Raw genomic sequence first — 18,083 nt, forward strand, 5'->3', positions numbered from 1 at the left:
AATAAGATTTTCATTTGGGAAAGCTTAATGTTGCGGCTGGTCAAAATAGCTCTGTTTGGGTAAAGAGCGTTGGACCCAGGTGCCCGAGGATCACCGTGGTTTGAGCAGCACTTTGTACATGGCGAAGCCCAGCACTGCAAACACTGTGGCCCCGACACTCGCTCTCAGCCAGAAGGTCGAGCTCTGCAGGTCTGCTTGGCTCACATGTCTGTTAAACAGAGAGAAGCAGACCCAAGATAAAGAGATGAATACAGAGACAGAGTTAAGGGGAGGACAGGACACAGATCAAGAGACGACAGATAAAAAGTAAAGAGTAAGACTTTCTACATCATAAATTACTCATAACTGGGTCAGAGTTGACTGATACACATCTCAGCCTCTCAGCTTGACTTTGTGCACAGTCTAATGCATCATCTACACCAAACTGCTACAATTAAACAATTATTTCTCTTGAACCGATATCCCTGAAACCAATATCTCTAAATATAATATCTCTTAAACAAATGTGACGAATGCAGTGAGAGGTGCTGCTAAAGAGGGATGATGTGAAAATACATAACATGAACATCAAGAAAATATGGATGACAGAGCAGGGGTGGAGCCTCGAAATATGGAGATGCTGAAGCAAAAGCCAGTCAAACTGATGAGGGACATGCAGAATTATAGTTAAGACATGAGACAACAAGACCAGAAATTAGCTATGACATCTCTGATATATGAAACGGCTGAGGCTAAGTGACATGAGCAAAGAAGACAACAAGGAAGTCGACACCGACCAAATGACAATGAGACGGAGATCAAAATAGAAAAGTGCATGCTTTCAGTCCTAGTAGAGGAAGCTCACAAGCGATAGCAAGGAAAGCAGAACGAATATGAAGATATCAGAATGGGTTCTGAGAGGGAAAAAGACAAACTCAAAAGGACTTTGACAGCATGAAGGCATGAGAGTGACTTAGAAGTAAGTAAAGAACAAACACATCTCTGATATCAATTCATAAATGTTTGAATTGTCTTCTGAAGTTCACGGTTATTGTGCCATGGTATCATACTGTGAATCTGTGCTGCGTTCTAGCTGATGTTTAACTTCCTGGATGCTGCCATAAAATATTGGCTGATGACAGTCTCGTCTATATTCTAATTTCTGGGAACATTGATGCCTAAAAATAAACAACTTTGCAAAAAATGAGGTGAAATTAATGGGACAAGCTTGGAGTGACGATGGTGACAAATCAGCGGTAAAGAGAGAGTTGTAAAAAGGTTAAAAAAAGGACCTTCTGAGTACAACAGCGTAGAGTTTGGCCCTGACCGTCTGCAGCAGCTCAGAGTTGAGGAAGTTTTGACACAAGCAGAAGGTGCACCGGTTACAAGTGCACATGCAGCGCAGCCGGGCGTGGCTGAGGAGAGATACAGGGGAAGACAAACACCAACACACAGTTCACATATAAAACAAACAAGAGGAAGAAAAGTAAGACAGAGTTAAAAGACGCCACCACCATGAAATAAGTAGTTTGTGGCTCATCAACTGAGAGCCAGAATCCATGAAAGACAATGAAAATAGATTTTGACGACAATAAACCTCTCAAACGAAATCCCTTGATGAGATGCAATGGGATAATCGAACTATTTGGGAGAAGGAATCAAGTACACTCATCTCTAAAAGATTATTTTGACTGGACTATTCTCAAGATAGTGTTCAAAATGAATCGTTCAACCCATTTTCAAATCAACTACGTGCAATATTTTCTCTGAATTCAGTGATTAGAGCATATTCTCATGTTATGTGGATTGTTGCGATCCTCTCAGAAAGTAATAAAAGTAAAACGTATCTGTCTGTACTTCAAAACACAATTCAGGAATTATTTAAACTAAACTATATTCTGAATCTTAGAATAGCAGTTCACAAGGCTGTGGATTAAATACTGGCAGGTCTGCTGTGTGTAATTATGTAACTGTGTGGTGTGTGCATAGAGGCACTGCGTGTTGACAGTGTGAGCGTGAGCCTCTGGGAGAGATCAACATTACTGCTCAGCAGGGAAACCCGTTTTCCCTCAATGCAAAACACTGTGGCATCAGACTGAGTGTAACATGTCCAGAGGGCAGTGAAGTGCATTCATTTAGACTGAAGTGCATCATGTCTGATACTGACACCTGCAGAGAGGAGGAACATCCCCTGAGGGAGCAGTTTTATCCCGAAGCATGGAGTAAAGTAACAGATATTATGTGGACCTCAAAAGGAAACAAAAGCATCCCATCTATCCCACCCACGGAATTTCTGCAGTTGGGTAAAGATTGGCAGGAAATCCTCACAACGTTCAGGAAACACAAGTTAAACCATAAGATTAAAAAACCAACCCTGTTGATTTAACAGCAGCAAACACGCACTGAATGACTGAACTATGTCATCATCACCTCCGGCCAGAAAGAATGTAGTTCAGATGATCCGAAGCTGAGACTAGTTGGCCAGTGCAATTTTCCACAGACCCTGGGGGGATGTATAAAACAAAGCTCTAGATTGTGTTAAAAATATCTCCCAGCACCAACAGCTACATAGGCAATTATAAAACACAGACCTTGTGTAGTCTTTTGTTGGAACAGACTCAGCTGCAGTTACCAAACTGCATTTCCCCTTTTTTTAAACTATTGGCACCAAAAATGAGAAATCCTCTTCTGGTGGGTGACAATTTGTACTAACATCATAATTATTATTATAAAACAAGAAAAGTGATAATAAAAGGGTGTTAGCGTTATACACTCAGTTGCCAGGTTATTATTAGGTACGCATAGCTCAAAGTAATGCAGTCTAATGCAACAGTCCTGCAATAAATTCAATCTTCAAGAAGGTTATAAAGGTCAGTTTTTGTTCAAAGTGTTGATTTATATCAATGAAGGTAGGCTAAATAACAGAAACGCCTCTCTGTATAATGCAATACAGTTCAACAGCACAACAAATGACATCCTCCTTCAATGAAAGTTGAATCAACACCTCCCTAAAACACTTTCGACAACTGAACATCATGACCTTCATAAAAGGTAGGATTTATTGTAGGACCTTTGTATTTCCCAAGTGTTCCCTGACATAGTGACATGTAAAAGACAGTACGTCCTTCTATAACTTTAGAAGAAGTTGTGCTTTGTGTGTGCAAACATATAGGAAATAGTGTAACATGGTAAACAAAATCACATTTATAAGTCCTATCATTTGAATGCCAGGGTAATCAGGTCAAGTAATATATGAGACTTCAGTTATAATTTCAGAATGGTAAAACTACAGTTGAGGTTTGCTTTCATTAGGAAATAGTCAATGTCCTCGCTTAAAAAGAATGAACCAGAGCTGGATGGGAATTATGTCAATTTCAGCTCCAAATACACATTACTGCATCAATCTAAATAACTTCTTAATAACTAAGCTCTTCAAATCTCTCCTACCATTTGGGGCAACTAATGCACAAAAATGACGATCAAGTGTCTGCATACTCACGGGTACATGGCCATAGTGGTAAGTTTGGTGTAGATGTCTCTGCTGGGTCCTGCTGCGCTGTTACAGGTGAAGGACTGGGGAGGTGGCATCTTGTGCTTCCTACAGAACTCCAGAGGACTGCAGCCGTACATCTGTTTGATCTCCGGCAGGTCTGACTTCGCTGCTATCATCATACATGGAGTCTTGCTGTCCATGAAGTATTGCTGAGGAGGGAAAGAGAGAGGGGGATAAATGATTGTGGTTAACAAAACCCTTTAGTGCCTTTTGATATAATGTGAGCAATAATTGCACCCAAAGTTTTACCTTGAAGACTTTGGCGCAGTATTCAAAGGAGTAAGGGTTGCTGACATCATAGACCAGGCAGACGATGTCACAGGCCAGATCAGCATCAGACAGGTAGTCGAAGTCGGGGAACACTTCATGAAGCTGAGAGGAGAGGAGATTCATTAGAAAAAGCTAAAACAGTTGATAAATGGAGAAAAGGCGCTCGAACATCAAATGCACCAAGATAAGCTGAGAGTTGGAAGAACACATGTTTCAACATTAGTCACATGTTAGATTTGTTGTTCAGCTGCAGTGGCCTGGTTTACTACAGCCATCATTTGCTGGCATTAATGGATGGCTGAAAGAGCTGCAGGGAGAGTTTGTCCGGCTTGTTTCTCTCCACTTCTGGGGGCATCGCTGCAGCTCGGTCAGCAGTCACAGGTGAGGGTGCATATTTGCTGCCCTTTTACTGATGCAGCAGCACCATGAGTCACAGTGGCAATAAAGACTAAAAATGCTGGAGCATCACAACAGCATTCGTGCTCCAGTTGTCTGTCAGCACAGAAGGAGTGCCTGTGTGTGAAACTTTCTGCCAAAGACAAACAAGCGGCAACAGAAAAGAGTGCAGTTGACGTGTCAAATGCTTGAGTAAACTAACGCTATGTTTAAATATCGATAGCAACACAATATTATTATTGTGGTTTCATTGCTAAATGTGGCTATCAGAAAGTATGTTTACAAAAGTAGCCATGTTTCAGTTATTATATTGTATTATGTTATTGTATTGTAACTGCACATGCAAAAGCGTAGTGTGTTTGCAAGTAAGTAGCGCAATGCTAATGCTTTTGTCAAGCAAGTAGAAATGCTTGCTTGAGAAAAGCATTAGGTGAACATGATAAGAAGCTTACATAAACAGCCAGGTAAGCACAGCCAACCTCAGGCTGGTCCATCGTGATGGGTCACAGTTGACAACCTCACACACATATTTTTTATATGAATAGAATATAAACATGTGATACTAGTGAATTTGTCCATTATTATAATTATTGTTTTTAGCACTGGAAAAGCTGTATTAAGACACAAGTCATAATTACAAAATAAATGCTAGTAATTCAAATAACATTGCTACTCACAAGAAGGTATTTCTCCTGGCCGTAAACATACGTTGTGCTGATGGCATAGTAGGATCTGTGCTCCTCTCTGATCATTTTTTGGCTCTGAGAGAAGAGATGAAACATCATGTAAAAGCATGACATGAAACTGCAAACTCTATGTCAGTCTATAGAATTAGAAGAATAAGAGGTGTGCTGTGACTATGTGGGAAAAAAAAACATGAGAAATCTGAAATTTCTATATTAGCTTTTAAAGTGGAACACCTTTCATACGTGTTATGTGCTGTAAGTTTGCTTTTTGAGGTGTCTGTGGGATGGAATTTAAATCTGGGACATTGTGAAATATCTGTGAGGGAATGTGAGTATGCATTAAAAGGCGTCATTAGTGGTGTTTATTTCCGTTTACCATGAGGTTACTACCCAGGAAGGCTTGGAGGAAGCCGCTCTTGCCGCTGCCAACGTCTCCAAAGACGTTACAGCGGAAGACGCTGCGCTGGGTCTGCTTCTTCTGCAGGTCAATCTTCTTATCTCTGGTCACTGCAGGGGGCAAACCACACATGGGCATCAGTTGATCAGACTGCTGCTGTACACAACACATGCCTGCAGTCAGACTGAACTGTTACATCACCACTGTTATGACAGTGTTGGTTCACTGATGTGATTACTGAAGGCACGACTGTTGAGTAAAATAGTTCAATGGCGTATAAAGTAATTTCCCCAACAAGACAATGAGCTTATGATACTGAATAATACTTGAGGCTTTACCATTAGAATGTATGAAAACTTCAATATGACAAGCAAAGAAGTCAAAATGTTCTCGTTACAAGCACGATTGTGACTTTACCATCAACTTTTTATATACAGCTACAGCTCATCTTGAATATATAGATGAATGCGGAAAAAGACATGATAATGCTATTCACCTGTAATTCCTGCTGCTTGAGACTCCTGCTCAGCAATTATCGAGTAACCTAGGTAACCCAAGTACTCCAGACATCGTTGGACATCCAGATACGTTGTTAACCTGAACGAATAGAAGTTGAACGCAAAACAGAATAAACGGGAGATTCATTAAATATAGAAACCAACATGTCAGAGATAATGTGTTGTTTTTATATCCACACAGACAAAGAAATACTTTGAAAGTAATAAATTCTAAATGGATACATTTTATGAAAAGCCACTAGGAGTAGAATTATTATGTGACTGCAGCATCTTCATCTGGGTATTGTTTCAATTATAATAAGAAGACAATACTTTTTTTCTAGATACTTCACACTGAGGAATGTAAAAATATTTTTCTACAAAACCTTTTTTTCTTATCAACAAAATGAACCAGATGCATCAGTGTTTAATTGCGTCTCAACACAAACCAGCCATACAAGAGCTTTACCAAAGCAAAATACAGTCTAATAAAAAGAAAAGTTTTTAATATCAGGACGTATCTATTGAAAGTAAGAATCTGACCAAGCATTCAAAGCCAACTTTTGGTCCTTAACAGTTTTTTGAGTGTGTGGAGCATTAGAAGGAGACTAATTATATGCACACGACATGTAGGAGCAATGCTACTGGAAATCAACATCAATGAAAAAGTAACATCTGCACAAATGTATTTAAACATTTCAATCCAGTTACATGAGTTTGTGGTTTGGAGTCACACGTTTATAAAAAGTGAATGAAAAATGGGACAATTGGTGGCATCTTTGCACCATCGTTTCAGCTGCATGTCAGAAACAGCATCTTTTTAGATACTACCACCAGGGGGCGTCAAAGTCAGAAATCACTCAAATTCTATACATAGTGGCTTTAACTTAATGAATGGCCACTTACGTCCACTGGGAGAGATATCCCTGGTAGGTGATCCATCCCTGGTCATTAGTGCAAACTGTGTTATTGACATCTGGACCCCAGGGCATGTAGGGAAAAACCTCAAACAGGTCCGCCAGCTCCTCTGGTGACAAGGCACAGTCACGGTCCTGAGAGACACAAAGGTCGGTCAGTGTTCAGGATGGTGAACTACAGTGCTCAGAGCAGGCAAACATTTCTGATGGGATTTAAAAGATGAATGTAAACTGAAAGAATTGCCCTTGCTCAGTTGATTTCAAGAAAACAACTCACTCAGTTTGCTGCCTGTCATTTCTACCTGAGAACACAAACATGACTGAAGCACACTTTTCACAGTTGGACACTAATCTCTTCGGACAGAAAGCAGATCATTGCACAAGCTGCCACTTTCACTCTTTGACTTTCATCCTAACCTCCAGGCTAATTCTCCTGTCAATCCCTCCTCAGTGACAAGAGGTTAAATCACGCCTCAGCAGGTGGTCAGCGCTGGCTGTGCGTTGTGTGGTGCTGGGTACTGAGCAGCTTCCTGTTAAGTGCCTCTCCAGGGCAGAGGCCAAAGTAAATACAGAACAAGGTGCACAGGATTGTACCTTGTCATGTTTGTCAAAGACGCTCTGGAGGAAGAGGTAGGCATTGTGGTTGAGCTCTGTGGTGCAGTCTGGAGGAATCTTCAACCTAGAGAGAAAGTTAAATATTGCAAAGTATTTACTCTATATACTCTGTTATAGTCAATGAGCCTGGGAATACAAAGAATACAAGATAAACATGACTACAAAGATTAACTAGAAGGACAAATATTACAGTTCACTAATATTATAACATATTAGTAGAGGAAAATGTGCATAGTCATTCTACCTATAGCAATCCTTCCATGCTAATAACTATAGTCTTATGTCAAGTACTGCATCTAGTAGATAATACAAGGGCTTAACAACACTGACAGTCTGATCAAATGTTTCTACTCCTTCATGTTTGTTGAAAGTGAACCAAAAAGGGAACATTATGTGTACATAAATACTAAATACCCTCATACACACAGTGAGGGAAATAATTTGATGAATCACAAATAAGGAAGACCTTTTTGCAGGACACATGAATGTAATAATAAACCAGAGACAGGTTTTAATAAGGCAGAGATGCATGCACACAGGATGGTGTTGGCGGTGGGTGTCTAAAACAAAAAGACTCGACACTCACGGAGGGAAGAGGTAGTCCTGATTTAACTCCAGGTCATCGTCGTACCCAAACCTCCTCAGCACTGTCCACGTTGTTTCATGGCGACCTCGCTGGATGAACAGGGTGTGGAGGAACAGAAAGCCTGGAGAGGATTGTCACAAAAATACCACACAACACAATAAGGAACCGTGTTACAGAGATGTGTGTGTGCGTACATAAACACGACGAGGAGGGAAGTCCATCCATTCCTACCTTTCAGAGTGAGTCCATTGTAACACACTCCGTCACTCAAATTCTTCCTCACCACATTTTTTACATCCTCCAACGCTTGATGCTCTAGTGGGGTGTTGAAGCATGTCCGCTGTGTGGAGTCACACAAACACATCACTGTTGTCAAAACTAGCAAATTGAACTTTTTGTTAAACCCATTGTTAACGCTGTCACCTACAACTTACCTGGAAGAAGTTGAGCTCATGATCGTTGAGAATCCCATCATTGTCTAAGTCCGACACTTTGAAGATTCGAGTCAGGGCTTTTACACAAAGTGTTTTCATCTGGTAATGAAAGAGGCAAATCAAAAGTTACTTCAACAAAATGATTCTGTTATTCACCTTTGGGTAAAATTCAGTTTAAATCAAAAGTGACATTCAGTTTACAGACAGAATCGTTGGCTTAAAACAACTACAACATGCAAATACTGCATTACATAACTTGTACGTTTCTGTTCTTACATCTTTTTTCTCTGGACAGTACAGAGGACCTGTGGGGTGCAGAACTGCCTTTTGGGCGTAGTAGAACAGCTCTGAGATGTTCTTCAGGTTCTTCGCTGAACACTACAAACAACAAGAAAAGGAAGAGTTTGGTTGCACATACATGTATACTGCTTCTCAACACTGCAGTGCAGCTCTGTAACACACTGTGTATATCCTAAAACATTAACGCCTTTGCAACCCTGTGAAAATACACTGTGGCACTACTTGACATGTATCAGCAGTGACACTGATGCTGTCCTGTTTACATACCTGTCTGTGTGCATTTGTGTGTGTATAAGCCTGTATATACTGTGTGTGTGTTTGTGTGTGTGTGTGTGTGTGTGTGTGTGTGTGAGCTAAGTCAGGGCCAGACAGACGGAGTATATTAACACACGGGATCTGTCTGAGCGACACGTCTGGTCTAATTAACGAGTCTGAAAAAGGAAAGGTGGTGCCCTGCTAGGACGTAGTAATCAGTGTTAAAGGGTAACACAACAGACAGTGAAGGCAGCACAAACTGAAGCAAAACAGCTGCGTTCACAAACATCAGGAGCGTGCTCATCACGCTCAGACACGTGCCACGTACAGCGGTCCTCATGTTGTGGGTTTGAGTTAAGCTTATGGCCGGCATCAAGTATCAAGTCCTCTCCACAAAACTTTTGCACATTTGCAATTGTTGGGCTTCCTCATTGTAAAACCTGTCTGTAGTAAACATTCAAAAAAATTGCATCAAAATCACATTACTGACAACGGACAAATTGACACACTGTATGGGAGAAACACATGTTCAGTTAGGTTGATAGTGAGGATCATAAACATAAACATATAAGAACAGAGGCTGTACATGTCTTTACTTACTGCAAATGACAAGAAAAGATAGGGAGAGAAGATATTCTTCATTTGGGTCATTTCTATTCTGTAGACATTCTGTTTCTACATTGCCATCATGTGAAAACCATTTAATTCTATTTAATGAGATTTGAATGTTTTTACATCAACTTAAGTGTCGTCAGTGGACTGACAAAACACTTTAAAGCACTGCAGACTAAAAAATGTCTGGATGTTAATTAATACAATGCTGTTCCTCTTGGCTCCTAGAAAGTGGACAGTTATTGCTGAACTGCTGTCGTGTTTCTTCCCCTCTTCGTGTTCTGTTTAATGAGTACACGATAAAAGAAGATATTGATTTCCATTTGTGTTCATGTCCCTTTTGACCGTTTGGTCAACACATCTGTGTCTGTCTGTCATCTGAATCAACAGCATTGCTACTGCATTACTTATATGGAATATGGAAGTATGTATCAGGAATAAAATGAATTTAAAAAAGTTAGATGGTAATGTTTTGTTCCTCTCTCACCTCAACACAAGTCTCTATCTCACTGTACTGGTTCATAATGGGCAGTATGGTCTCCATGCTGCTGTGTTCCACCAGGTCTGACTTGTTCCCCACCAGGATCAGAGGAACCCTGGACACACCAACAACACACACATTGAACACTAATAAAAACACAATTGAACATTTTATGCAAAAGACTTATTTTCTTTTTGTGTATTTTAGTATTTTCCCTCCAAGAAAAGCAGTGACTCATTCCTCAACACAAAGCGAGAATAAGGCTCATGTGAAATGCTGCTCCCCGCTTACAGAGAAGCATTTGTGAGACATTTTCCACCCTGTGACTAAGGGTCATCACTTCAAACACCAGTAACACTAGTAGTAAGACTACATGGCTGGCCTCTTGCTACAGAAAATGGTCTTTAGCAGAGTTTCCTTTGGGTTGATCGTGCATTAAGAGCCGGCTGTGCTGTGACATGCTCGTAGACAAATGGAGAAATAGGTACCCTCTTCGTCCCCGTATTTTCAAAACTATTTTTATACAAGTTCACACCTGCTGTCCTTGTCTGTGTTCTCAGTAATGAGGGGGATCCAGTGGCTGGTCACCTATGGAGAACACAAAGGTAGTAAAGATAAAAACATATAAGACTGTCGCTATTTTGAGAGACAACTCCTAATTAAAGTGTCACAGTCAGTAAGTTATACTGTTTAATCGCTATATAAGCCAATTGTGGAAATTCTAGCAGCAGAGGTAACTTACCTTTTCTATGGACTTCTTGTTGTTGACAGAGTAGACAATGCAAATCACATTTGCCTATAAGAGGGAGCAACACAGACGTCCATTAGGCTTTTACCTGGACTCAGCACTTCTCTCCAAGTTAGCAGAAAAGCGTAATGCACTGACTGACCTTGGAGATCTCCTGAAACAACTGCTCATCTGTCTGCTCTGCCTCTGAAGGAGAAAGACAAGTGTGCTACGGTTACGGCTTCTTTTTTTTCCAATTTGAAAAACACAACTTTGGATATTTTCAAACAAAAAGGTTACCAAAATTGAATGCATTTAATCTAAAAACCATTAGACACATCTGTCAGTCACTGCAGAGTCAAAGAAAGAACCAGTCATGGGTTGAAAGTACCTGAATAGTCCACAATGTGTGTGGGAACTCTCTCAGGCGTGACATCTGCAGGTATGGTGATCTCCTCAGCTCGGTAGGGAACCTAGAATGAACACAATTTGGCTATCACTTACACAGACATGTTTACAACCGATTACAGTTTCAGCTTCAATAATACATTCAAGAGGCATCATCAAAGTTTTCATCTGACATAATAATTATTTGTCCATACCACGTCTGGGAACTCCTCGCTGACTAGGGACATGATGAGGGACGTCTTCCCCACTTTGGCTGTCGAGGGAGGAAAAGACAAGAGGAGTGAGAGTTCAGTGCACACTCTTGGTGGATCTTAGCACACAGTCATTACAATTCATATTAATATTTTAACTGTAAGGATGTCATTTATTAACCCAACAGGAAAATAATTGTCATTGAGCTTAACATTGAGGCCACATGACTGGGAGACAGATTTCACATTATGGATATTACAACACCACAGGGCAATTTGTAAAGGGTGTGTGCGATCTGCGAATTGCAGCTTTCATCCTGGCTCTGTTTTAAAATGACTGGCCTTCTCCAGGACTTTCTATTACTGAGCCAAAGACCCTCAATAAACTACAAACTTTATTCCTAACTGTCCTGTTAATAACCTGAAAGCAACCTAATAACAGCTGGGCTTCCTGTGGAGAAGTACCCACAGTGTGAAGAAGGTAGACTCTGTCTGTCTGGAGTTCACTTCCCTAAATTCCATGATATTCCAGGAATTCAATGACAAATAGTATATCTGCAGACGGTAGAGATATCAATGATCTGTTCAAGAAAACATGGGACACTCAGCTTTGAAATATCGTATCTGTCTTTCTATATGTTGAGACGTGAACATCAATTTAAAGTGTGCAACCTTTTTGCAACCGTTTTTGGTTTTCAAGAGTGGCCTGGCCAAGATTATGCAGCAATAACAATTAGTTACAGACAGACGCATTAAAACTGAATAACACAAATCAGAAGTCAAACAAATGGGGCTGAATGCACTGAATGAACACCATCTTCGTGAGACACTGGTCTGGCTGTCAGCATCACATGCCCAGCTGGTAGCATCAGTGCAACACTAACGGCTGACCAACACACTGTAAATGATAGCTTTACTTACGCTCTCCCACGAGTAATATCCTCACGTCCTTGCGCATCCTCTCCGGCGTCGACAAGCTCGGTAAGCGGGTACGTGTGAAACATTTATGCTCCTGTCCGGATGAAGGGTACAGCCAGCCAGCTCTCCTCGGCCTGGCTCGCTTGCTAACGGCTACGTTCGCATTTCAGCTCCGGTTCACGCTGATTCCGAACAGACGCGACACCGTTAGATATCTGTGCTAACCGTAAGATATCCGGGATGTCAACAAGGTGTTTTTACTATATTCAACCTGTCAGCCACAGTCAAGCCAGACAGTGCTGCTGCTGATGTGTTCGGCCAGCTAATCTACACACCAACTTGACTGTTGCGAACAGCGTTAGCGGACGCTAGCAGGCGCGCTGCTTTCGGCCACGCCCCTCCGGTTCATCTGACCGTGAGGGCGAGCAAAGATCGTATATTGCGTAAAAGAATCACGTAAAATGTTGCCCATATACACAAGCGAGAGCTTATGCAGGCTTTTTAAGGTAATAAATATGATGATAGATTCTGACATTGTAATATAATTAATATTTTTCAGGCTTAGTTCCGTTGGTTGGTTAGCTCGATGACATATATGGTACAGGGAGAATGGCGTGGAGTGAGACGTCTCATTTTTCCCCCCAGATCGACTACTAACGTTTTGCAGTGTATGTATTATTCACACATTTATTCAGAGAGATGCACCATGTAAGCACAATATAAACGGAAATAATACTATTGCTTTACAGTATTAACGCATTTGCTAATTATCTAATTACCAGACACATTGCTATACGGTGAACTTGGCCTGGTTGGTAATCCACCCTGCAATGTTTGATATAATCCTCAACTGTCATCTGTGATACGTCACTACAGTATACTGCATCTTTGTTAATAAAGAGAAATATGCATGTATATACCTCTAGAATTGGGTATTCAATTTATTAAAATTATGAAGAGCTTTCAGTGTTACAGAACTATATAGATGAACCTAATCTTTTTAAAATGTGCAAATTGAGTTAAACAGAAAACATAAAATACAAAATAACAGCAAACTATACATACACTCTAGTCTTGTTGTAATAAATACAATATTTGGTTCCAGTTTATTCATAAATGTATTGCAAATAATTATTTTATGTGGTGTTATTGTGGCAACGCAACAAATTCAAGAGATGATGCTTCTGATGTCCACAGATCTCATAAAGCAGCAACGTCTCGGCTGTGACAGTAACATCCATCCAAGGAGTCACATTGTAATCACAGACACTGTAGCCTGTACAAAGTCTTAGAGTTGATAGTGTGTTGAGCAGTCCTGCCAGTAAAAGAGAGTTTGTCTCCATTTTTTTCATCCTCACCAACAAGCTCAGGAGCGACTTTTGGTAGTGAAGCTTTCAGTTTGTTATGTCCCAAAAGGAAACTTATTGCATCCTGAACTCCTCCAGATCAGCAGGTGGAACTGTTCCAGTCATTTCTTCCTTCTCAAGTTGGCTTCATCTATATTAAAGAAAGAAAGAAGGAGTTAGGAGTGGGTGTTAATTCATGTTTATGCCATCTGACAAACACAGGAAGGACATTAGCTGCATTGTATCAAGTGTAACAACAATGTCTTATTACTAGTGTAGTCCTCTGCGGTCATGGGTTGAGAGATGACTTTTCTGAAGGCCTCCAGCCACTCCTTCTGCTCCTGGTCCTGCTCACACATAAACACATACTGCCTTTCAGGAGTCTGCAGCATGATGCAACAGTGCCAACGGCTCCCCCTCGTGCACCGGCCGCTGCTCTCTGAAACGGAGTAGCCATGGCTGTCTGTGCCGATGAAGACAGCACCCAGCTCTGTAGCATCCTAGCAGTGAAGACAAACAGCACAGAGAGGCACTTAAAGAAGAGCAACACTGTAAGTAAGCACTAACACTATGTATTGTTTCATATCAGGCATTTCATATCTGCATTTGATTAAAAATGCAATTTATTTGAATGCATAATCACTGTATTTTTCCTAACTGAATATTATTGCTAATATAAAATATATAAATATATTTAATGTTTTGGATTTGTGTATTTTTTGTCTCTTTTCACACACACTGTAGATACTGTGGTATTATCTGTTAATTACCAGTGGAGTTTTAAAATAAAGAAGTTTTCTGTTCATTGAGCACAATGTGAACCACCTCTTCTTGAATGACTCCCGTTGCTGAAAACACACACACACACACACACACACATGCACACAGGCAAAGGGAAATAGAGACCGAGAGAGAGAGAGAGAGAGAGAAAGAAAGAAAACAATGAATAAAATGAATCTGTCAGATATAACAAAGGTAAATAAATCCAATTGATTTTTGTAATCAGTTCAGATAGTTGACGGACCGTCGGGCCAGTTTTCTCCATGTACCCCTCCTTCAGGCAATGTCTTGTTATCTGAGGTATTAACTGCGCAGAGAGACACGGGAAACACTGTTTACTGAACCAAAGTCACAGTTTAACACTTTAACTTTAACAATCTATCTGAGCCAAAGCTTTTGAAAATGTGTCTCACATCATTATCTCGAAGAGCGGGATGTTTCATCTGGAGGTATGCCAAGCGCGTTGCCCGGATAGCATTGAACAAGGATACAATTACCTACAAGGCATCAGACGTAGGAGAGCACATCAGGAATACATACACTGCATCCATATAAGTACACTGTCTGCACAGTTTCATACCTATAGGTAAAAAAGTAAAGTAAAATAAAATGCATGTGTGTGGAGAGTTTCAGATGTGACTTTTTTGGGTTATATGTACATTTTACAGATGCTACATTTTGACCTGGCCAGTGTGAGAAGGTGTGCTTAACTTGGATCACATTGTTTTTTTCTCAGAGCTGACAGCAAGTTTTGTATGCTGCATTTGCCAAGGTCAAGACATTTATCTGTCAAAAGTGGAAATAAAGTAGCACTATGGCACTTGAGCTCACCTGTCCATTCTCGTGATAAACAAACAGATTCCTCATACGTTCGTCGTGCAGGTAGGAGATCTGCAGACCGTGAGCATGACTGATCTTCTCTGGCTGGAAAACTGCGTTCAGGTCCTTCATGGAGATGACAGCTTTGGGAACCTTGGACTTCGTTATAATGAGAGGATTGAGGAAGCATTTCAAACGTTTACAAACAAAAAGGTGTTTGACTGTAACCCATGTATGCTCGTATGACATTGCAGATTAAATGACGACGTGGCAAAAGAACAACTCACATCCTCTTTAATGAAGTATCTGAGGGTGAAGTCTTTCCGGGACAGCAGGAAGATCCTCTTAAGAAACTGCTTGTTGTCTTTGCCCTTCTTCCACAGCGTTGACTCGAACAGGTCTGGGTTAGATACACCAAATACATTAAAGAAATAATCTAAACTGCCTCTTATGATCTATATAGAAAACACATCTGAATATTTTGCTGATGGGAAGAATGTTTTCTTGTTAGTATAATTACAGGCTAATTACCTGAGCTATGAACTTGATGGAAGTAGTTGTTTTCTCCTGTGAATTCTCTTCTTTCATACTTTGCACGAATCCATTGATCCTTAAGAACACTAAAAGCAAAACACTCATTACTGTTTCTTTATGGATGAAACACGAGTGTAAGTAGACACCAACCTGTGAAAATGTGTAGGCCTATCATCGATTGAGTGTATTCATACTGTCTCCATGTCAGTACCCAGCTCTCAGTGTTAGTTCCTCTTCCTGAACCTCTCCACTCCCATTCACTAAACAGACTATTAGTGGACTCTTTACTTTTCACTTCCACTGTGCTAATGAGGTGAATGGACAGTCAATGTGTTGACAGTCACTCACATGCAATCTTTTTGTTGTGGCCGGTAGAAGAAGGCAGGGACACACTTCTCATAAATGGCTTTGGCTGCAGAGTTGCCTCTCTCCCGCATGAACTGCAACCACAGGATGTGAGATTAAAAATGAATAGTTATAACAGGACCATTAATATCCATTCACTTCATTTCATATTTGTAGATCCCCGTCTCATGAGATTATAAACAAAACATGTATTCATGTTGAGATGAGAGTATATTCTTAAACAATTACCTGTCTACCCAAAATAGAGCATTAACACGGCGGACAGATTAGGTTTCTAGATTCAAAGTTTGATGGTTTTATCTGTCACATGCTCAAATAATATGTGGCAGGATGACATACTCTTGAGGCAATGCTGCTAAAAATGCAAGTGTGAAATAAATGATTAGAAAAGGAAATATAAATATAAAGATATATTAGTATTTGTATTATTATATAATACAAACCACAAACCAATACCTCTACCAGTGAATCTTCCCAGAGATCCAGACGAATGGATTTCATTTTGCTGACAGCAGGCAAATTACGATGCAGCCCCGAGCAGTTCAGGCACACAAAGACGCCGAGAGTGTAGGAGGCCCAGTCAGGCTCTGTGAGCAGAAAACATATCACAGTGTTTACACTGTGAGAAGGAACTAAAGTGCGAACTCTAGTTGCGCGAGCAGCAAATACAGAGCACAATACAATCAAATGAAAGTGACGATGACAGTTTCTTTTGTGGGCTAATGTGCAATACAAGTCTGTGGGTAAATACAGTGTTTAATTTCTTGTTTGTCTTTCTCTCTCACACAGACACACTCTATTAAGTATTAACTGTCAGTGATGGCGACAGTGTTTGAGGTTATAGGAGGAACAATGAGGTCATACCACAGAATACACAGCAGCCACCACTTCCCCTTGTGAAAGGTGAAATGATATATTATAAAACATGATTTAGCCATAAAATATTACTTTGGAGATTGTTCTGTTAACAAACAGCATCATGTGTCCTGATGGCGCAGGTTACTGTTTACCATTCTTTAGAGTTTAATAAAGAAAACATGTTCATTCACACAAAAATCAGGTATAATCATCTCTGACAAAACATGTATTGCTGGAAATCAGTCAAATGATGTTGATCTCATATCAAAATGAATACATCGTGGTCATGGATCTTTGTCATTGTTTACTCACCAGGAGCTCCACAGTCAGCACACACGTTGTTACCTGGCTGTCGCACCAAATCCAACAGGAGTCTGTTATTTCTTTCCAGGCTGGCCATAGGTGAAGGTAGTTTGCTTCTGTCAGATTGACACTCGAGTCCCAACAAAAGAGCTATTAGGTATTAAATCCATATTGATTCTGCACATTGAATGGTGCAGAGCTATTCTGCTCTGTAGCAGGTGAAAAACACAATTTCTTCTCACTGGCCGGCAGCCCAGCATTTCCTCTTACCAGTTCAGCATCATGAAGTTTATTGTTCTACACACAAACGCAGAGGTCCAGAAATAACAGAGAAAGGAAGTGAAACATACGTCACCATGTAACGGGGTGATTGACTTACAGTATCAGGTTGACTTATATGGAGCTCATAGAAAACTGTGAGTTTGACTGATGTGGGGTGTTATCATGTTTGGAGAGGCACACTGTAACTACTTGAAGTTAAGTTATTTCAAATAGTCTGCTTGGAACAATAATGTCTGTTTGATAATTCCTTAAAAAGGCATCTACTCCTTCTAGCAGAAAATACAGGAATTTTGTTCATTTCTAAGTTTTCCTACGTTTTTCTGCATCACACCTGTATAAATTGCAAATTACAAATCATGCTCGTAGGCCCGCCCCTTAAAATCAGATTTTCATTGAGCGCAGAGAAACTTTCCACTTTCAGCAGATGAATGTGAAAACAGCCCTCTAGTGTTAAACTCTGCACATACATCATTCTGCACAGTGAAGCTCAAACACCCAACTCTAGGAGCAATAATAAAGTGGAGAGGGACAGCAAAATAACTACAACTGTGAAATAAATGTGGTGGAGTAAAA

General features: G+C 40.4%; 1 protein-coding gene and 1 pseudogene across 3 annotated transcripts; both read right to left on the bottom strand.

Annotated features, from left to right (window-relative positions):
• Positions 1-90: 90 nt before the first annotated feature.
• Positions 91-12,330, bottom strand: rhot1b (ras homolog family member T1). 3 transcript variants are annotated; one of them, XM_070913622.1, is made up of 20 exons: positions 12,226-12,330; positions 11,308-11,366; positions 11,097-11,178; positions 10,869-10,912; positions 10,721-10,774; positions 10,514-10,566; positions 9,985-10,093; positions 8,607-8,708; positions 8,331-8,429; positions 8,128-8,236; positions 7,897-8,017; positions 7,290-7,374; positions 6,685-6,830; positions 5,778-5,878; positions 5,261-5,391; positions 4,876-4,959; positions 3,782-3,904; positions 3,479-3,681; positions 1,272-1,394; positions 91-208 (listed from the first exon to the last, which is right to left on the bottom strand). In XM_070913622.1, exons 1-20 carry the CDS (start codon positions 12,260-12,262, stop codon positions 91-93), a joined length of 1,983 nt encoding a protein of 660 aa, XP_070769723.1. In that variant the 5' UTR covers positions 12,263-12,330. The 3 variants fall into 3 exon arrangements, with proteins under 3 accessions (XP_070769723.1, XP_070769739.1, XP_070769731.1); XM_070913638.1 differs by lacking the exon at positions 1,272-1,394 and having other exon boundaries at positions 4,876-4,938; XM_070913630.1 differs by lacking the exon at positions 1,272-1,394.
• Positions 12,331-13,587: 1,257 nt separating this feature from the next.
• LOC139296285 (arf-GAP with dual PH domain-containing protein 2-like) lies at positions 13,588-17,325 on the bottom strand (annotated as a pseudogene).
• Between the last annotated feature and the right edge of the window lie 758 nt (positions 17,326-18,083).

This window comes from Enoplosus armatus, chromosome 2 (assembly GCF_043641665.1).
Source record: "Enoplosus armatus isolate fEnoArm2 chromosome 2, fEnoArm2.hap1, whole genome shotgun sequence".
NCBI classification, from domain to species: Eukaryota; Metazoa; Chordata; class Actinopteri; order Centrarchiformes; family Enoplosidae; genus Enoplosus; species Enoplosus armatus.